The sequence below is a fragment of the Gymnogyps californianus genome, chromosome 1 (genome assembly GCF_018139145.2).
Source record: "Gymnogyps californianus isolate 813 chromosome 1, ASM1813914v2, whole genome shotgun sequence".
NCBI classification, from domain to species: Eukaryota; Metazoa; Chordata; class Aves; order Accipitriformes; family Cathartidae; genus Gymnogyps; species Gymnogyps californianus.
This window is the reverse complement of record NC_059471.1, coordinates 19,677,747-19,699,368: the sequence shown is the minus strand read 5'-3', so window position 1 is coordinate 19,699,368 and position 21,622 is coordinate 19,677,747. Positions and strand designations below refer to the sequence as shown.

Sequence of the window (21,622 nt, the reverse complement as noted above, 5' to 3'; positions counted from 1 at the left end):
GTTCTTAATGTGCTATAATACAGTTACATTTGGATAAACTACAGCTGTTTTCTGTTGTTCCCCTCTTACTTTCATGCACTCACATCTTTTAAAAAAAAAAAGGGGGGGGGGGCAGGGGGGGAAAGCTTCACAAATCCTGAAAGTAAAACTACGCGACAACTATGGTGGTGACAGCTTGCTATACATCTTGGCTGTATGTATTACTAGAATTTTACTGGTTTCAGAAGTAAAATTATTGCAGTTATATATTTATATTGGCCTGGTTTAGTTCAGTGAACGTTTTGGTGAAGGACAGAAACATTTAAGGTAATTTTGAGGAAAGCCCTGAAAGCAGCCGGTAAGATTAACAGCAGCGTATCCAAGAGCCTTTCATGTACAAAATGGAACTATTCTGCTTTACCTTAAATATGAGGTCTGGAATAAACTTGAATGATTTGGGTACAAAGCCTTTATTCACACTTGTTTGTGTAAGTGTATGCAAAACCCATCAGTTTTGCCTTTATGAAACTTACATTTGCTTCAGTTGTGAGTTGGTGGTGGGTTTTTTTCCTTCACTGATTTGCCATGTATTATGAGCAGAAAGGTAGCAAAGGTCAACCTTCCAAGTGGAATTTGGAAGGAATTCCAAATTGATCTGGCAGGTCAACCAAGGAGGAGGTCTTACATGAACTGGAAGAGGGGAGGAGGAGGAGGAGAAAGTAAGAAGTTTGCAACCTTATGTGGAGAAAAAAAAAAAGCTAATCTGTAAGAAGAAAAAGAAATCCATAATACAAGTGCTACCCCGTAACTTCGTAACCTGTGTCATCCTGACAAGGATTAGTAAAAGCCTGCCATTTCATCAACACAATTTTGAGGGAAAAGAGAAAGTGCTATTTTGGAACTGTGTGAAATGCGATACTATCAGGGTATGTTTTGTTAATTAAATAATAAAATCTTCTTTATTTTGGGAAACATTCCAGACAAATCTACATCTCCGAAGAGAACACAGAAGTTACCCACTGTGACTGATACGTAACTCATTACTAGTTTTTCTCCCGTCTGTATTTGAATCTCATGGAACAACTGTTTTCGCCTTAACATCTACCAGATGTTACCGGATTTGAGTTTTCTGACACACTGTTGCCTTTGCAAGTTAGAGTAAGGCAGAGCTTTGGGTGCGGTGTACTTCCCTTTTTCTTCCCCTCTGTCTGGCCTACTGTTCATGGTTGCGAAGGCGTGAATGTTTGATTTGCTTTAACTTATTGCTTTGGATGATGCAGTTCGGGTTTGTGGCATATTCAGACCACTTCGAATCTCTGGTGTTTGGTGTTTACTGAGTGAAAGTCATTGCTAGACTCCAACACAAGTACTGATTTGAAAGCCTCATTCATAACTTGATTTAATAAGTTGTCAGGACATTTGCTTTAATTTTAGAACTGCATCGATAATTCTAATGGTCTTTTGTTCATTCAAATGATTGTTGTAACTCAGAAAAAAAAACCCCAAAGCCAAAACCCCACCACCACACTGTGGAGTCTTTAGGAAGATCACTGATGTCCTCACACAAGATGAACACTACTTTGGGGAAGGCTTACATTCTTCTGCCACTTTAAGGAAAGACTGTTCTGAAGTACTTTTTGCCTGCTTTTAGGCTGTTATGCACTTTCATGATTTCTTAACAAACTACTGTTAAAAATGTACTGTAACATGGATTTTGATAAGCGCACATGTATTTAAACAATTCACTCAGCCTCAGGAAAGCTGGAAAAATCGGATACCTGTTTTGTATCTTGGTTAAAATGTTTGTTACCTACATCCCTTAAGATGGCCAGATAATGTCTAGATCCTGTGAGTGTAACTATTTATGATACCAGTATAGTCTGTAAAAGGAGGACAGTGTAATTTTACTCTAGGGACTGAGAAAATGGTGTCCTCCTCATATTTTTCTTAGAGGTATATATAGTCTGAATTGGAGTTTCAAAAGCAAAAAACCAGTGATAAACCCCACTTACTGTTCAGGAAAAAAAAATGTTTTCTTTCTTAACACTAGCTTATTTCTATTTTCTTCCTGCTTCTTAAAAAGTGTGTGTGAAATAAGTGCAGAGGTATGTGTAGGAAAAACTGTAAAATCTGCTGCTGTACATAATGTTTGCTACTTGACTGCATTTTCTGTTCCACTTTAATTTTACTCGTTTTGCTAAATATATTTTATATATTTTCCTTCCTGCTTCTTGTGATGGCAGAGTGATTACATCTTTGGGGGGAAAAAGCAAAAACAACCATGAGAAGCCTCTGGCCAGAAAATTCCATCAAGTTTGTATGTTAGCATGTATCTCAGGGCATTTTTTGAGAGAACAGCATAAATCAGGGGCAATATGGCATAGTAAAATCAACGGGGATATTAAAATGTACGAATGCATAGATAATGGTAATTCTGTTTCAGGGTTGTTTTTTTTTTTTTAAATTACTTCTAAAATCCATTTAAAATGCCAGTACCACTAGGTGGTATTAAGTGAGTAGTGGTCACTTAAGCAGAGCGTTTTTCAATCTGAAGACTGTAGCCCTCTTTGTGGTCCCTGAATTACTTCCAAGGGATCCACAAAGCCTGGCAACATAGAAGGAAGTCACTGTGATCATGTATCACTATAATGTTTCTAAGAAGATTTGCATCTCCAATAGAGAAAGAGTTGGGAGTGCCTAAACTGTTTGAGTATGAAAACTTACTACTGTACTTGAATTCAGAGAGTGACTGCAAGCTCTTAAGAGGCTGGCTGATGGTCTGTCTGACCCCAAGGTCTCAGGAAGCTGTGATGCACCTGGCCTGCAGAGCTACCCCACGGGGCTCTAACGCACGTTTTAGCCTGCATCTGTGGGAAAACAGCTTGGTATTGAAAGAAAAAGTGCAGTAAGCCTCTCTTACAACGATGAGATGTGGCAGGTTGTTCTGCAAGTAGAATATTTCCACTTCTATTATTTTCCATCTTCAGAAGTAGGATTATGTTGACATTAACTATAAGTAATCCTTGTATGGTTGTAAAGCATTGTGTGCTTGGCTGCCTTCCAAATGAACATGCAGTTGGTTTGCCAGCCCTAAAAATGTCGAGATTTGGGGGGGGGGGGGGGGCCTATTAAGAAATTTTTTAGACTTAATGGCAACAGCAGAGATTCTACAATTGGAATTTCATAATCTATTTTCGTATTAGTTAAAACTGATTATACTTTTTCATATGGCTATGGCTTGTGCTACAGCAAGAGGACTGAAAAGTATAGACTTTTGTTAGTAAAGAAAAAATACAATAGACTATAAAATAAAAACTCAAACACCAAAACACAAAAGCCTTATGAGTAACAAGCTGCTATTACTTTCCAGAGTAGAACTGTTGTTTTAAAAACTCTGTTTCATGCTCTGTTCCTGATCTGGTCCGACATAGAGTACTAGCAAGTGTATTAGTAAAGTACCAGTGGTCTACGTGGTCAGGTTCGTCTTAGAGACACTCCTGTGTGACATGGGTCTGTCGGTGAAAGGATAGGGGAGATAGCTTAACTAGAAATACCTTTCTGCAAAAAAGATTAGGAAACAATAAAACCTAATTATTAATAAGAAATTCCTTGCAGGGTGCACTTTACAGGTGTTCCCATATTTGTGGTTCGTTTGTCCTCACATCCCAAAGAAATTGCATTGCAAGACAGAACCTGTTTTCCTTCCTACAGGATCACTCGAGCTCCTCCTGAGCTTGCCTTCTAGAACTGTCTTGTAACACAGATTCAAGCAAGGTCTTGAGCTGTCTGTTTGCTGCCAAGTAGTATCTGATACCGTAACCTAAATAATGTCGCCCTGCCCACCCTCCCAAGCCCCCGCACAGCCATGTGCCCTTACATGATCTCTGTAACCCTCCTGGTTAGGAGTCACTCGTCATGGGGGGGGGGGGGGGGGACTGTTGCTCTGGGAAATCTGGACTGAGAGTATGTGTCTGTCCAGTCTCCTTTATCCTTTCATTATCAGCCCTGTGCAGAACATTTTTGATGTAAAATGCTTTACAAACATGCATGAAATAGGAAAATTACTTAAGTGTCATTTCTTTGTAGAATCTAAACCAGATTTCTTACTGCACTCTAATATTATGCAGGTGTCAGATAACTGTCACTTTGCAGCAAAGCAGGGAAAAGGGGTTTTTTTGTTTGTTTAAATTACAGCAGTGGTGGTAACATGAATGGATATGGGTGCACTCCACATAGGACAATCTTCTACATGGGGATGAAGACCTTTTTTGGCAAGACCTTTCAAAGACAAAGAGGGTAATGGACTGAATGCCAGATCCAGACTACTTGGAAGTCTTTTAAAATCAAATGGAAATGGCCACAGTTCTCTACCGTCATGTAAAGCCTTGTTTCTAAATGGAAGAGAGAGAGAAAAAAAGTATGGGGATCTGAAAGAAAAATCTGCCTTCCCCACATCCTGCAGCGGCAAGAGAATTTAATTCTCTGCTGCCTGCATAAGCTGTGCTGCAAAAATATTTTGTCAGAATTTAGTATTTCTGTTTTCCAAGGAAATAGTTCTGCTCTGCTTGTAGGTGCCCAGTACTGAGCCCAGGACTTTCCGTTCAGCCACAGCAAAGTGTTGCAGCAGATAAAGATTCAACAGGTTGTAGGTAAAATAGCAGTTTCTTATTCAACTCATTGCTGATAGGAACGTGTAGCTCTGGAGAACGTGAGGAGAGTCTGCTGTTGGGTTAATTATTTGTAATCTGATGGGCAACCTTCTATGAGTTGGTTTATAGGAGAGTCACTGAACAATAGAAAGACAATGTTATAAAACTACTTTTTACAAATTACCAGACTTTATAAAGAAGGAATGAAAAAACCAGTGGTGAGGAAGTTCTTGAGTTTTTGTTTTGAGGCAGTATGAGATGACAAGAAGTGCCAGACAAGCGCGTTGTGCCTGCACAATATGACGAACGGGGAGATGAGAAGTTTTAGGCCCAAATGGAAAGATGCAGTGAATTAACTGAAACAAGGAAGGTGCTTTAAAACTTGCTAACTTTTGCAACTATCTAAGAAGCAGCTCGACTTCTACCTGTATGCAAGAAAGGGAGCTTGTTCCAACTTGATAATGCTTAATTCAAATGGAAAGACTGGACAGGAGAGCCAGATCAAGAAAAACAGTTTGGGGAGCTAGGCTGGTATTGAAGTCAGAAGCAAAGCTCATGGCTTTTGAACACTTGGCATCTAACTCGAGATACATCCATGATTTCCAAGTCTAACACGACTGGCTACCTATGGATGTCCAATTTGAGGTGTATCCTATCTAAGATTTCTGTATCTGTTGAGATAACTACTTCGAACCACGCGCGCTCCCCCTGGGCCTGACCCGGCAGGAGGAGGGGGAAGGCAGGACGCGGGAACCCGGCAAGAACCGGCAGCGGCAGCAGCGCGCCGGGCCGTGAGGATCCTGCGCCGGGCGGCAGCGCTGAGGCGGTTCACGGCGGTGGCTCTCTGCATAGGTCGTATGTTTTCATGAAGCTCATACGGACGCTGGAAACCTTCCTGCAGATCGCTTTAAAGCCACTCGAACCGCCGCAGGGGTGAAAGGCACAGCGAAACGAAGGCTTCCCTCCGGCTGCCGGCGGAGCAGCGCCCCGGCTGCCCCCTCCGGCGGCTGCGCCCCGGGCCAGGCGCCTCCGGCCCCGGCTCGGACGCGACGTCCGCGCAGGCGGACACCCGCCAGTGTGTGTCAGTGGCCGGGAGGGGCGCGAGGGGCGGGGTGAGGGCACCGCGGCGGGGGCAGGCGGAGGCGCTCCGCAGGCTGCCGCCGGCATACGCGCACCCCACCGCCTCAGGCCGGCCGCCTGCCGGTGGCGACAGGCGGGAGCGGGAGGCGGGGCAGCGCCTGGCCCCGCCCCGCCCCGCCCGCGGCCGTGGCGCCAGGGGCGGCCGTTCCAGCCAATGGCGGAGCAGCCGCTGGGATCGCCGCCCCGCCCCGCCCGGCCCGGCCGAAGTCCCCAGCAGAGGGCGCGCGCCCCTTGGTCGGCACCGCTGCGCGCGGCGCTGGGGCGGGGTGGGAGAGGTCCGCGTGCGCGGAGGGATCTGGCGGCCGGTAAGTCGAGCGAAGAGGCGGGCTCGGTTCGGGGAGTGGCGCGGCCGGGGAGGCCGCGTGCCCGTCCGCCCGCCTTTCCTCCCCCAGAGGGCGGCCGGCGCTCCCCTCTCCGTGGTCGGCGGGGCCGGGGGCCTGCTCTGCCCCCGGTCCGGCTCTCCCGCCGCGGAGGGGCGGCGCCGCGTGCGCGCGAGTGGCGTTTGCGGGCCGCGCAAGGACGCGCCGCTCCCAGCTCGGGAGGGGCCGCTGAGGCGGGAGGCGGGAGGGACGGTGGGTCCCAGCGGCGTTGGGGCAGCGCGGAGCCTGCTGCCGACCGGCTGCGCTCGGCTCCCCGCTGCTCTGGGGTAGATGGCGGCCGAGGAGAGGGCTGGTGGGCGGCGGCGGGCTCGCCTCTCCCGGATCGTGCTCTCCAAGGTAACACCTCGCACCAGGAGAGGCGCGGGGGTTGTGTACTTGCAGCAGTGGGCGCTCAAAGCACTTAAATACAAGAGGCAACGGGAAAACAGGGCCGCCTTCAGAAACTGTCAGTGTGTGGTCATTCGCATGTAGGCGGATAACAGCGGTTCTGAGTCCAGCCTCCTCTCCCTCTCTGACTGTGCTTATTAAAAAGGGTGAGAATTGGGCTAGAATACATCATACTTTCCTTCTCCTTCGAGTAGCCACCTTGCCTCCAGACCTTACTTTTTGAATCCAATGCAGTTTCTATGTATTTAGTAATTCTCTGAGAGTTTCTCTTCTATAAACTTTTCTGTGTCACTTTGAAGCACTGTGACATTTCATCACCGACAGGGATTCTGTAGCTCAGCAACACCTTGTGTCAAGAACCAGCTCCTTTTGATTTTTTTTGAACCAGGCTCTTGTAGCCCACACTTGTTGCCTTCTAGTTTTTGCCTTGGAAAACAGCAGTTGATCTCTGCCCGTGGTGTTCATGGCACTCGTGATTACAGGCCCTTCTCCATTACTTCTTCCTTGTACTCATTCCCCTCCAAAAGCTATTCTAGTCTTTGGATGTCTCACTACCCTTCTTGAACCTTTTCTAGTTTTAGTATTTTCTCTGCTTTTTGTTGAGATGAAGGGACCAGAACTGCTGTTTAGTTTTGCTCTGTATGTGCTGGTATCTTGGAGCTCTTGGCAGATCCTTTTAAATTTCTCTGTAAATTCTACTGAATCAGGTTCTCATCGGACACCATTCCCACTCAGGCGGGAGGCTTCGGGATTATGATATGTGATTCTCCAAAAACATCATGAGAGTGTTTGGTGGCAGCCAGAAAAGCACATCAAATATTAGAATTTTTTAGGAAAAGAAATAGACTGTAACAGAAAACATCATAAAATGACAGCATAAACGTGTGATCACCCATATCTTAGATATTGTGTAGAGTTCTAGTCTCCTCATCTCAAAAGAAAGGGTATATTAGAAGCGTTTAACCAGGATGAGCAAATGCATGGAAAGACTTCTGTGAACCAGTCAATGGAGTGGGTCAAGACCCTTCAGGCTAGAAAGGAGCCAGAGTGAGGGAAGGGGGATGACTTACAGATGTCTGTGAAATGACATGTGAGTGGTGTGGAGAGCATGTATAAGGGCTCAACCATTTGCTTTCTCTACAAAGTATTTGCATCACGTGAAGCTAGTAGCCATGTTCACAGCAAGAAGAGGTAGTTATTCATAAAATAACTTACCAGCCAACATTATAGATTCACATAAACTTTATGTGAATTTAAGGGATACTAGACAAGTGTCTCTAAGAGAACTGCATTCACAGAATAAATCACTTCAGATGCAGAAACAACTCGCTTAGTGGAGAACGGTTAAAGTCTGGGAGAGTATAGAGTGGGGAGGTATCACGTATACTTGCCTTATCTCGTTCCTTCTGAGACAGCTGCTTTTGGCCACCTTTCAGGATAGAAGAATGAGCAGTATCAACCGTTCAGGATAGAAGAATGACCAGTATCAACCCTTGATCTGAACAAGTACAGCTTTCCTCTTGAACCATTTGCCTTGGACGTTAACAAAAAGTTCTCTAGACTTAATCCTGAAATGAAGCTGTTCTCCGATCTGTGGCATGTGAGCTGCTCCTGGTCCACAAGTCCTGCCTTGTCCCTCTTTCCCTACTCCACAAAACCGTTAGTGCATAAGAAAACTGCTTCAGGTTTGTGTGCAGGTTTGTCAGTTCTGCTTTTCTGACGTCACCTAGCTTGGCCATCCTGTTCAGAGGCCGTTCTGTTTCATGGCACCTGGGCCCCAAAAACTTGAGTTTTTGAGTTTTTCCCAGTTGACTGCAGGGGAACAAGCTGGCTGCCTGTGCTTGAGGATGACCTCTCAGATGTTTGAGAAGTTTTGATTTGTATTAGAAGACTCTACAAAACAGATGTAGGTATGGCCTACCATTTCTCTGTTTCTTCTGGCTAGACCACACTAGCTAGCAGGAGGATTTTTTTGTCTAAATTACTTCAGCCTAATGTATTTCATACACTTTGTCCTGTCAGTCATTCCTGTGCAAGTGCATTTGGCGATACTCCCAGTATCTTGTCAAATCATTGACAATCAACTCTTTTTAGGATTTAAAGATCTGAAAAGTTGTTTCCAGGAGGAGAGATACTTTCTCTGTCTGGGCTTTTACTATGGTTGGGACAGACTCCCTCAGCACCTGTGTGTGGGTTAGTTTCGCCACCCCTCCGATCGTTGTCTGGGGACACAGGATTTGGATCCCTGTATGCGTTGAGGCACTGAAGCTTAAGCAGAGTGCAGTACCTCCCTGGTTTTAAGGTAGTAGGGCGCGTGTCCAGCCTTTCACAAACTTTCCAGTCCCTCTGATCAGGACTTGTTCAGCTCCAGGCAGGTGGTTGCAGCCCCTCCCAGGTGATTTTCCTTATGGTTGCACACCGTTGTCCAGCTTGATATGTGTTGCAAACACCATAGATGATGAGCTGTTTGTCTCAAATACTGACTTGGGTGGCTTGGGAAAAATACAGACAACTATATTTAACTCTGTTTCATGCTATCTGTCTTTAGATCCAAGTTACTCTAGAATAAAGTCTTTTCTGAAGTTGCACATGTGCTTTTTGTATTGTTGGTAAAAGATCTAAGGGGCTAACACCATCCTCTTCCTCCCGCCTCCCAGTGATGAACAGGGTGGCTTTCCAGTTGTATTCCTATTTCTTGGCCTTTCAGTAGTCCTTCCTTTCCCCTTCAGCTAAGGGACATTTTATTACAATGAGATGATATCTTTAGGGTACCATAAAAGAATGAGCATTGGAAACTGGCAGAGCAGCAATGTGTCCTTCTTCTTGTACACTTACCAAATGGTATTTCCAAGTTGCGTGGGCATTTGGGGAGGCCTGACTTACAGACATGAGTTAGGTTGATGCTGCCTCTTTGGCAGAGAAATGTTGGCCAGTCACCTTTGGTGCAATCTATTGGTAAAAGCTCTGAAGAAGCAATTGTATACTTTACAATGAGAGTATTTGTTGAGGTGGCTTTGTAAATATGGATCCCACCTCCTGACTGCCTTCCCCCACAGAAGAGGAGCTTCCTCTTGAGTAGTGCTGTGGATCTGGAAGGATCTGACCTCTGGAGCAAGCTACATTTTCTGTCTTTGTGGGGTAAGCACGGTGCAAGGGCACACGGGGCACTTGCCTCAGCTGACCTGGTGACTCCAGGTTTCCAAACTTCTCTGGATAGGGGCACACAGTTACATTTGGGCATAGAAGCTGCACTCTTATCTCAGAGTACTGGTTTCCAGATGATCATAATTTCATAATTATGGGTGGACCAAACGTACAGGGGACCAAAGACTGTAGAAATTTTTGAGTGAGTTAATTTTTCTATAGTGTCCCTTCTAACTTGGGGGGGGGTGTGTGTTTCTCCACTTTATAATTTGGCTATATAAAATTAGAGTTTTCGTACATGACAGCTGGAAATTAATGTTAAATAGGTACAGTATTCTTGTGTAGACAAGGCCTTGGAGTCTCCTGTGCTACTATTTTCACTTGGTATTATCTCTTTTCATTTACTTTTTGTTTTCTCTGAAGAGCTTTCACGCTGTAGTGATGACATTTACATGAACAGTTCATCAGCTAATAAGAGAGAGAATGAGCTGTGTAGAGGGGAAGAGACTAAGGAGTCTGCAGGCACCTCCACCCCCTTCATCCTACCTGCTGCACTGTGTGAGCTGTAGGCCATGTGGTGTAGTTATAGTCACCTCACTTTTCCTGTTTTACGGGTAGATCTGGCCCTTTAGAGGCCAGTAGCATTCAAATTTGCCATTTTACCCCATGAACACAACCCTGCCTGTTCATGTTCCACTGTATCTGTGGGAGCTTATCCCCTTTTTTTCCTGCTTTCCTTTAGATGAACTTTGACTTCACCATGAGTCTTAGTTTTCCAAACTCTGTATGGAGTGCTCTTGAGCTGTTCTTGGAGATCTGATTTCTTTATTGTTTTGCTTTTTAATTAGGTGCAAATGCAACACTTAAGGTAAGAATTAATAGTAAAGAAGATTTGCCACGTTGCTAGTTTTAAACCTTGTATTCCTATTAATACAAGGATTTAATGTAGGTAATATGGCTGTATCAGCACTGTAGGTGTTATGAACACTCTGAATCCCAGGGCATTCCTAAAATGCAACCCCGTCCCCCCATGTGGCTCTTGTAGAGAGTCTGCGTGAGGACAGAGTGCAGGCTGCTCGTGGAGGGACCCAGGACCTGGGGCAAGCACAGATGGGCCAGCTGGAGCTCAGGGCTCAGGGGCCTTGGGAGTTAATAGAGTTCAAAGGTTCCCCTAAGTGCCAGAGGCACTGTGGGTTTCTCTGCTTCCTCCCATCCTCCCCCAAAACTTTCAGGGTTGTTTCTGGCCTTGAGAGCAGTGAACTTTCTGGGAGGGGTATAGAGGGGCTTTCAAACAGTAGAACTTTCTCCCTTGAAGCCAAAGGAATTTACAAGTCTTGTTCACATAAACTCACTTACTTCAATAGTTTTCTGATGTCATTCTTGAGCATGAAAATGTCTTCATGCTAATGACCTAGGTCAGTATATGTAGACTAGAATGTATGTATGTTCAGAAAAGTATCTTGAATTTTGAAGGTGTTCTTAATAGATGTACATAATATTTCTACCATATGTTCTGAGTTACCTCTCCTTGCAACCTCACAGTTAATTACTGCTTGGTTCCTAAGGCTTTAATTTACAAACCGAAAGGAAGACTATTAAAAAAATCAACTAAAAAAATATTTCTAGAAAAAAGATGTCTAGGGCTGTATGCCTTTTTATCTACTGAAACAATGGGTAATGCTTCATCAGCAATTTTATCTGTGAGGGTTTCATTTCATGGGCATGGATTTAGTCCTTGCAAATGCCTATATGGGCTCACTGAACATAAAATCAAAATTTCAACTTTTGACTTAAGAACTGCAAGTTTGCATCTGTTTCAGTTTCTTAGTGTCAAAGCATAGATGTGTTCTTGCCTAGGAGATAATAGCAAACCAGATTACTACATATATGATGCACTTAATAAAAAGAAAGTTGTGAGATGAGGAGTGATTTTAAACTTCGAACATCTGTCCTAAGGAAAAAAGTTCTTGTATAGGGTCTAAAACAGATTGTAGCATTGTGTATTGTTAGAGCATTGTTGCTAGAAACTATATTATCTGTGTGAACTTGAGGTCATTTTTATAGTAAATACTTTAAATAATACATAATTTAATAATATAAGTAATTTTAAAGTATTTATGTTTTATTCAACAAAAAACTAGGGGCAAAATTAGCGATTTTGGTTTTACTAGGTAGCTTGACTCCAGAATTCTCCTCTTGCGTGAGGCTAATGGCATAGGTCGGTCTTCAGGCTCTGAATGATCCCTTATTTGGCCAGCCCGGCCTGAGAAGCCAGCAAGTCAATAAACGATAGTGTGGAAAAGCCAAGCACTTTACTCTTATCACATGTAGGTGCATACTGTGTCAGTGGAATGGCAGAGTAATTATTCTAGTGAATACTGATGAGTTATCTCACAGTGGCAGGTTAATGGTACCGTTTTTCCAGCAAGGAGGGAGAAGCTGTGTTTTAGGAAATGTCTTGAAAGCTCTGCGAGGGTGAGCAGCATGGAGGGACGGGTGGACGGGGAGGAGCCCGCAAATGCTGGCGTTCTCGTTGTAATGCAGGGAATGGGGAGAATTAAAACCGTGAGCAGCTATACTTCAAATTCACTTTTGAAGTTGCACACAGTTCAGATGGCATGTGGTTCTCTTGGTGACTTCTGCACAAAGGCAGGCATACGCCCGTTTCCAAGTTCTGTTAAAGTCACTGCTCCTGTACCCGTTCTTAGATCAGACACAGAGAAAATGGGTTTCTTGAGAGAAGAATCTTTTCCAGTTTTCTCCAGTACTTTTCACCTGCTGGGTTCCTGTTTTCATCCCACGAGGTGGCACTGTCCCTTGTGGGAAGGACACAAACGCGTCAGCTTTCCCTCTGGGCAGATGCTGCTTAGCTGCCTGGGGTGAGCAGGGTTAAGTGATGCTGTGCAGTGTAACCCAGTTCAAGAGTTTTCTGAAAATGGCTGTACTTTTCTGTTAGTATATACCATGTTTTTTTGATACGAGTTATGTCCATGTCTTACACACAAAATACACAAATTTTCAGTCGAGTAGTGTTATCTTTTATTTGTAGGTTTCTGGCATTCAGAGGAATATTCTTATGGTGTGGAAGTTGAAGCCAGGTGATGCTGATCCTAGAATGCTAGTGTACTTCATTTTGAGTCAGAATTATGTGACCTTTGAGCATGGGAAGGACCAGTAGCTATCATCATTTCTAAGAGGGAAGGGAATAATTTCTATAGGATTTGCCAAATCCACTAAAGGTGTTTTTTTCTGCGAGCCGATACAAAAAAGGTGTACGGATTCGGGAAATGGAGAACTGTAATGACAACTTCCCTGTAAGAATACAAGCCAAATCTGTGTTGTATAGAAAGAGAAGAGTGTTGCTGCTGTTCCTGAATTCTCTCTGGAGATATGTTATTTCCAATCTGCCTCTCACTGGTTTAAGAGCTCCTAAGTAGAGGGAATATGTTTTCTCTTGTTAGGACGTTTTCCTAGTTAGCTGTTAGACTAAGTCTTCTGCATTGTTGGTGGAGGTTGTTCTACCTCAGGAGACCGTGCCGTTATTAAAAGCGTTCACCATTGAAAAGGATTAATTTAATTTTTTTTTTCCTCTGGTTGACATCTAGAAAAATGGATGATGATGATGATGACATTCCCCAGCTTTCATCCCATACGTTGGCTGCCCTCCAGGAGTTCTATTTGGAACAGCAGCAGAGAGAGGGCATGAAGACCTCCCAGGGGTTTAATCAATATTCCATTGGCTCAATAGAAGAAGACTGGGTAAGAAACTATAAACTTCAGTGAATGAAGCACAGTTAGAGGAGTAGCCTTTACTGAGTTTCTTTTGTGGATGGATAATGAAATGAAATTAAAAAGGGGAACACTCCAGATGTTCCTAGAGTAGTGAAATCAAACTATTCATGGACAGTAACACTGTAGGGGTATTTGCTTTAATATTAAATCTGGATATAGTTGTCTGTTCTACATGTGTGGGGGGGGGTACAAACTGAAATTACATGGAGAGGGAATAAAGCTGCCAACAGAAGCATCTATCCCTTCTGGAAATTTTAACTCCAGCCTGGCATGTGAAGGTAGTCAAAATTCTTCCCTGAGTTTGAGACAAACACAGTGTAACAAGATCAAGTGATCTTTCGTTTCACATCATATTTCTTTGGTTTTGTGGATGGCTGCTTTGCTGCTTTTTTTTTTTCTTCTGACAGACTAATTTTTGATTTGTCTCTGGGTTGTTTTTTTTTACTCTTCCTTTTTCTGATCTCTTCTAATTTAGTACTTTTTTCCATCTATGATGTCACTTTTCAAGTTCCTTTTTCCTCTTCCGCTAAAGTAACTCAATTTAAGACCATATAAATATTGTGCATCTGCACATTGGGTTTGAACTAAACTCATCAGTGATTTTTCATTACTTGGTTTTCCTGATGCTGCAGTAAATGCTTTGGAAATACACAGTGTAAGCTACCTGCCGCGTGTCGCTGAATTACAGAAGTAAAAAGACTGTCAGGAAAATAGTCACCTTTCCAGCTTTACAGTTTGAACTGAGAAGTTGCTATGGATTTTGGTTTTCTTCAAGTATGACTCACCACACCTAACTGTACATAGCACAGTCAGAAGATTTGATGTTGTTTGTAATTGTGCATTATCTTTCTCAGCAACTGAGCCAGTTTTGGTACAGCGATGAAACCGCATCATGCCTGGCTAATGAAGCAGTTGTGGCAGCTGGAAAAGGTGGCAGGTAGGTTTTAATAATTACGTTGTAGATTTAACATGTCTTTTCTGTAAATATTTCGTTTCTACTATGTAGACAGAGCATGCAGTTTAATTCATTACTCATTGTACTTCATCTTTGTTCAACTGAGATATTGCAGAAATGCTTTGCTGTTATTTATTTAATTAATAGTTCATACTGGTCTTACCATTTAGCATTTCATTGACAGTAGTAGGCTCTGCCTTGTAGAAGTTTACTATGAATCTTTTTATTTTTTGAGAAATACAAAGAGCTCCAGAGCATATTAATGACTTGTAATTCTTTTCTCTGTTTTCATACAATGTTTCTGTAGAACAGATGGAAAAACTTGGTTTTCTTCCTGTTTCTGTAAGGAGTTGTTTTTAAACTTTCAAGTATATTTCCATCCTGTTCTGAAACAAGACTTTCTCTGTAGTTAAGCTTAAGGTCTTTGTGCAGCATGGAGGTTGAATAGGTAATGGCTTTAATACTTAAAACTCTGTTATTAAAGTAATTATTTGTTAGAATGGAGGAAGAATAGCTTACATTTTTGGGACTAATGTTTAAAATGTTTTCCCAAAGCAGCCCTGAGGACTGCTGTAGGGGTTTTTTGGTTGTTGTTTGCCTTTTAAATTAATATTGGAAGTTATTGTCTCTTTTTCAGGATAGCATGTGTTAGTGCACCGAGTGTGTACCAGAAACTGAAAGAACAAGATGGTAAAGATTTTTCAGTGTGTATACTGGAGTACGACAGAAGGTTTTCTGTATATGGAGAAGAATTTATCTTCTATGATTACAACTACCCTTTGAACTTACCTGAAAATCTCCTGCCACACAGTTTTGACATCGTAATAGCAGATCCACCCTATCTGTCTGAGGAATGTCTTCAAAAAACTGCAGAGACCATCAAATACTTAACAAAAGGAAAGATTCTGCTTTGCACAGGTATAATTAATAAAAATATTAGGTCACCATTAAGCATCTTTTTCTCCCTCTCAAAAGACAAAGTTACTCAAGTGAGAAAAATACTAACTCAATAATACTAATTTGTCATTAATTCAAGGATTAATATGTATCCTAAGCATTTTACTGGAATACTTTAGTTCAACCTTTATTTTAAACTGAAGTCGTGTGTTTTTTAATAGTTGAAGTCAGTACTTTTTTCATATGGCATTACGAGTTTTACTAAATTTTTGAAGAATTGTAAGATCATCCTGCAAAGTTCCAGAAATATTTTTTTTCTTGTAAAATGGCCACTCTCTATAATTGCAATGATTGAAATCTGGGTATGACAAACATAGGTGCAACTTATTGTTAATGTCTTATTCAATAACCTTACGAATTTGTGATTTTTTAAACGTGTCAGTAGCTGCAGGATTTCAGCTGCTACATACAAAATCAGAACAGAATAGACTATTTCAGTTGGAAGGGACGTGCAACGCTTAGATACTAATACTCCTTAGCATCTAAGGTGAGCTAAGTAGAAAGAATGACAAATAGGTTGGAATCGCCTTTGCTGAGTAAAGTGGGATGATTTTAGCTAAGTCTTGAAAAGAAAAACAAAGTGAACTTTTTTTTTCCCCCGTATTACCTGTCCTTACTGGTAAACATAGAAGTTGTAATGTGAATGAATGTATGAGGGGATTCTGCCACTGTGACTCAAGTAAGGAGATCTTAGGCACTGAAATACAGCAGGAGGAATTAAAAAACAGTGATAAGAGCAGTGAAACTGGATAACTTACCAACTGTACTTGCAGGTGCTTCTTTATCAAGATGCACTTGCTGGTTTAAGAAGTGATGAGTATATGCCTTAGTCATGGTGTTTCTTAAACTGTAATCTTATTACAAGACATCTGAAGACATTGAGGAAACTTTTGCAAAAAAACAAAGGACAAAACCCCTTTATACATACAATTCAAGGGAATTCAACTAAGCAGGCAAAGTAAAGAAAAATTAAAATAATATATGGCCATAGAAAGCCTACTTCTTTGTTTAATTGCACATGGCAGTCATGCGTGAGGATGGTTCTCAAAACTTTTTTCCCTAAAATGGATAGGTGGTCCTTCAGTTTACAAAGTTTAATACTGCTCAAGGAAGTGATTTCTGTGTGTAGCTGTAAATATCACACTGCGGTTTATTTAAGTGGAAGAGTATATGTAATCTGTTTGCATTTCCCATGGCTCCCTACCATGTAATTTCTTTGGCATGTAGCAAGAAGATTGAGTTCAAGTTTCTGTTTTCTATAAAAGGGGCACTGATCTTGCCCTCTACCTATTTTTATGAAACTTCTTGGATATTCATTTCCTTGGGGTGTCTTCCATTCTTTCAGATTTATTTTAAATTTCCCAATAGATTCAGTTGTTAAAGAGGGCTGGCAGTGTAGCTGCTTTAAGCCTTGCTTCCTTAAAAAAAGCAGGCTCTTTATATATGCATTTGGGAGGAGCTATTAAAAAAGCCCAAAAATTCTGTTACTGTTTTTCTTATCAAATACTAATTATTTTTGCTGCAGGTGAAATCATGGAGGAACAGGCAGCAAAGCATCTTGGTGTGAAGATATGCAAGTTTATTCCAAAACACTCGCGAAATTTAGCCAATGAATTTCGATGTTACGTGAACTATGCTTCTGGACTGGACTGATTCTCATAAGAAGATCTACAACTTTTTCAGTCAAGCTCCTTTCTAGTTTTTATCAGTGACTCCACATTTCTCAATGCCGAAATATTCAGCTCCCAGTACTGTTTTCTGGGCTAGCTTTAATCAACACAGTGTGATAGCCTCTGTCTTTTAAATGTGTAAGCATTTGCAGTTACTGTGTTTTGTATCTTACCTATTAGGTAAATGGGGACCAAACAGTGCAGGTGCTGGATAATGGGAACTTCTCTGTTACGAGTTTCATTCTAACTGGTAGTTTTTACCATTCAAGGACTCTTCAGTGACCTCTCTGAAGTGATTTTAGCTGGTTGGCTTATAACAACACATAGGTGCTTGCCTCACAGACATCAGAATCGTCATTGCATCAGAACTGATGACTTGGTAGCTAGTGGATGGTTGAAAGAGCATGAATAGTGGTCTCCTTTCAATCTTGAGAGATGCTCCCTTAGTAAAAGGATTGAAAGGTGTTTGTTCTGAACGTGTCATGTGTTTTCAGATTCATTATCCAGCAGGCTGATGTTTTTATAAAGGATAACTAGAAGAGAAAATAGGTCTCCTTCTGGGGAGGCCTCTCCAGTTGCTTTTAATGATAATCAGAACTATCTACCAGTTGCCAAGTAAGGTAAGACCTACTATCCACTGTTGCCAGACTGGCTTTTTAAAAACTTGTGGTTATTATTGCACCTTTTCTCTAAAGCCTTGTCACAAACCCAGACTTTCTTTTTGTAAAAGATAAGATCTATTTTGTCATCACTTACCACCGTATAAACTTGTGTATGTATGTATGCTGTACTAGAGAAAAAGTAATGTAAGTTGTTAAACATCTCTTTGCAGAAGTACGGTAAATTTATTTTGCGATGTTTATACACTAGTGCAACAGAAAGTCATGAGCTTTTAAAAAACCATGCAACTAGGCTGTTCTGTTTACTAGTTAAGCTGATCTCCAGAGGTGATACAAACCTGATGTCTCCTTGAAAAAAGCACCATAAGGATTTCCCCATTAGAGAGAGCTTTACTTTTATTAAGAGTCCTATACACTACTGAAGCCAAATCACCCGGAATACGAAGTAATTACTAAAAAAATGCAGCACATCAGCCAGTCCTTGCATTAGTGCTTCAGACTGTGTTCATGGGTTCTCACTTGGAGTTACTCTTACTGTTGGTTATGAGATACTTCTGTAGTAATCTGACCCATACATGTTAGTCCCTTAAATCTTGACTCATAATGGATCTGATTAAATATAGTGCCTGCTTTTTAGCAGATTTCAGTACCAAGGTAAAGATGATTTACAGGTATGTCAAGTTTGTAGTTAAAAGAACAGTCCTTTTTTTCCAATTGCCCAGTTTTATATTTGCCTCCTGTTCCACAGGCAGCAGCAGAGCAGTAGAGTAGAAGCATCTTAAATCGTTGAATCTTACAGGGCCACTGAGGTATAACATAATGTATTGATAAACTCCCACTGTTTCTAACAGACAAATGTTAAATTTTATATACAAGGCTTGGGCTATATTTCAATCAATTTCAATCAAAACAGATGATACATTAGAAAAACGTTGCTTTGGGATAGTAGGGTTTTCTGGTAACTGGGAATTTTTAAAGCCAGTTTTGACTAACCTTTTGACTACACTACTAATGTATTTTTGGGTGAAAGCTCTTTCATAAATTCCAAGGCACTCAACAGTTTTATCAGCTATAAATATACTATACAAAACATAAGTACGTGTCTTTATATGCCATTATTTATATATTGGGATTGTGTAAAAGGCTAACAGAAATGCTGCATCTACAAGATGAAGCACCTAAAATGACGTATTAAGAAATCTATTTTGCAGTGGGGATAAACCTAATTAAGCTTGTGAGACAAGACTTTTAATAAGGTAGAGGTAATACTCATGTTTCTGTGCATTTCTGCTGTTTGGATGCAGATTTTCCCATCTGGTGGAGTAAACAAATGCGCAGGAATAACGTAGATGGAATATAATCCTCTCTCAGTACTCAGAGAATCGTGCTTCCTGAGCTGGACACAACACTGGTTCGTAAATACCCATCCAAGCCACTGTTGCACTCTTCCCCATTTTCCAAGAGAGCTGTTCACTTCCTAAGGCTTTTCCATCCTCACATTTTATATCTGCTGCTTCCTTCCCCCTCTCCCCCCATATAGTGTTCCTGAGTTTCATGGTACCAGTTTTCTTTCTCTTTCACGCGCCTTGGTTTCTGTCAGACTGGTAATAGGTGTTGTTAAAACGAGAAAAGTGCAGCAGAGGAAGAGCTCACAGGGAGAATGGAGACCGGGGTCTTCTGACAGTCCCTGTGAGCCCAGGCTGATGCAGTTGTGCCTTTCGAACCAGAAGCCATGCTTGCTGCTGAGCCCAATAAAGCCAGAATTCCCCCCTGAAAATTACTGTCCACAGGCTGGGTTTAGCTGTTTTCCAGGAGGCCATGCCATGACTTTTATGTGGCCAGTTTCAAAATAAACCAGAATGTTAAATGCATAGGTATTGGCACAAATCTGTATTTCACAATTGTAAACTTTTATGTTTATTAGCTCAATGTCTTGTACACCAAGCAGATGGAGACAATGAAGTAACACCTGCAACTATTTTTAACTACATAGAGGCTTCAAGTGGGACAGGTATGATTGCCAGAAGGGATGATATTCTTCCCCTGCCACCCACCTAAATTAGAACATGCTGTTCAAATACAAGCTTCACCTATGTTGCTGCCTTGCTATTAATTCCTTCAGTTGTCTGCTTCACTTTGGTAAATGTGTGTTGTTGGGCTCTCTATATCAGAATTAAAAGACAACTTTGCTAACTTCGTCAGACCTTTCTTTAAAAAAGTACACCATTCAGTTGTACCAAGAAATTCTGTTCACCAAGAAAATAACTGCTACTTCTCACATGTAGGTCAGGCGGCTTTGAAAAGAGGCACTGTGAAGATGCAAGATTATGAAAATGAGGGTACGTGTAAATCTGTGTAGATGCACTCAACAGAGCAGCCCGTTGTCCACTGGCTTCCCTCTTAAAAGCCTGGTGAGTACAGGCAGCTGCCCAAGCAGAGCTTGACTAGTGGCATTCACAGCCTTCATCAATGATAGGAGGTAAACTATTTTTGTCATACTTGTTTCCAAGGAAGTAGCTGCGTTTCTGAGAAGGCTACAAGTCACAAAAATTCGTAGTGAATTTGTACTTTGTGCCATCGCAGTAACTTTAAGAAATACTATGTGACAGCAAAATCTCTTTTTTTCTGTAATAGGATTATGAAAAAAAAAAAAAATTCAGCGTCAAGTAGATATTGGCTTTCTTTATTGTGGGTGTCTCATGGATGGACTTTCTATTGGAACAGACTGTGGTGAAGTGTTATCACCATGCTTTTTCCAGTGGCATTTATGACTGCAGAGTCGTATGTGCTACAACCTCTTGGCTGCAGTAACAGGCACCGTGCAGCAGCAGGACATCTCAGTGCCCTGCTGTTGGTATGAATGTGACATTTGGCAGAGGAAACCTGGGGTCTTGTGCACAGGCTGATGGCTGTAGGTCAAAGAGAATATACTGCAGCTGCCTGCACCTCACCCCAGGTGACAGACATTTCTAGAAATGCTGTTGCATGAAGTCCAAGGTACTGCTTCCATTAAGATCTAATCTGCACTTCCCATTAAAAATGGTGTTGCTCTCAGCTCGATGTTGCACAGTTAGCCCATCTGTACCACACAACTGCCTTCACCTCTCCGCCCATGCCCCTCTGTACCAGAACAAGTGGGCAATATCTCTGATGGTTGGTGTTGCCACTCTCCCTTGGCTACCTGCACGGCGCAGCCCCAGTGCCATGCAGTGAGGTGGGAAACAGGGTGGCTGCGTTCGGGTTGCAGAAGCCCCTCGTCAGCCCGTGTCAGAGCTGTGCTGCCGCTCTGGGGCTACTCATGTTCTGCAGCCTCCTTAGATGGGAGCACAGCAAAAGCAAGTGGTAGCTCATGCCACTACTCAGCAAATCATGTAGGATTGACTAGATCTCCCTCATGTGCCCTAGTCCAGGTAGTTATGGCTGTTGCCTAATCCCAGCGAGATTAATGGGTGTTTATACTATCTGAGCACATCATAGTCTTTTTCCCTTTTCCCCTTGCTGGTTTCACGTTTACTTGCAGCTGTAGACCTCTGCCTATTCAAACACCTTCATGTATTGACTGGCTAGTAAACCAAAACTAGCATCTCAGGCTTTTCTCAACCGTCCTGAATGATACGAATTTTCCAAGCTATCTTAAGTGATACTACAGAGAAGAAAATAATCTCTTTACCAAGGATATTGTTCTGTGTCTTGTGGATCCTAATATATTCCAGGGACAACCTCATTGAAGGAAAAGATTTTCCTGGCACAACAAAAATTTTCTCAAATCGTCAGCAGCTGCCAGATAGTTTCAGCTTTGAATTGTTTGCATTTATTGGGCCTGGAGTTGGTTCAGTGAGGCATTTCACGTCTGCCTTGTGTCAACAGTTTGTGAGCCCTGAAGCAACTCCAATGAACCCTCCCTCCCCCCATGCAAATTAAAGGCAAGGCTGCAGCAGCTGTAACCAGC

The 21,622-nt window shown here is 42.2% G+C and overlaps 1 protein-coding gene across 1 annotated transcript; it reads left to right on the top strand.

Annotated features, from left to right (window-relative positions):
- The first annotated feature begins 6,042 nt into the window (after nucleotides 1-6,042).
- Nucleotides 6,043-19,858, top strand: EEF1AKMT1 (EEF1A lysine methyltransferase 1). The gene is made up of 5 exons (XM_050899391.1): nucleotides 6,043-6,073; nucleotides 13,285-13,438; nucleotides 14,326-14,408; nucleotides 15,064-15,344; nucleotides 16,909-19,858. Exons 2-5 carry the CDS (start codon nucleotides 13,289-13,291, stop codon nucleotides 17,034-17,036), a joined length of 642 nt encoding a protein of 213 aa, XP_050755348.1. The 5' UTR covers nucleotides 6,043-6,073; nucleotides 13,285-13,288; the 3' UTR covers nucleotides 17,037-19,858.
- The last annotated feature ends 1,764 nt before the right edge of the window (nucleotides 19,859-21,622 follow it).

What these genes read in the sequence shown, in the direction of transcription:
- EEF1AKMT1 (XM_050899391.1), top strand. Translation starts at nt 13,289, where the DNA reads ATGGATGATGATGATGATGACATTCCCCAGCTTTCATCCCATACGTTG. An exon ending in GCAGCTGGAAAAGGTGGCAG is followed by an intron (nt 14,409 to 15,063) that starts GTAGGTTTTAAT and finishes TCTCTTTTTCAG; the next exon opens with GATAGCATGTGTTAGTGCAC. An exon ending in AAAGATTCTGCTTTGCACAG is followed by an intron (nt 15,345 to 16,908) that starts GTATAATTAATA and finishes TTTTTGCTGCAG; the next exon opens with GTGAAATCATGGAGGAACAG.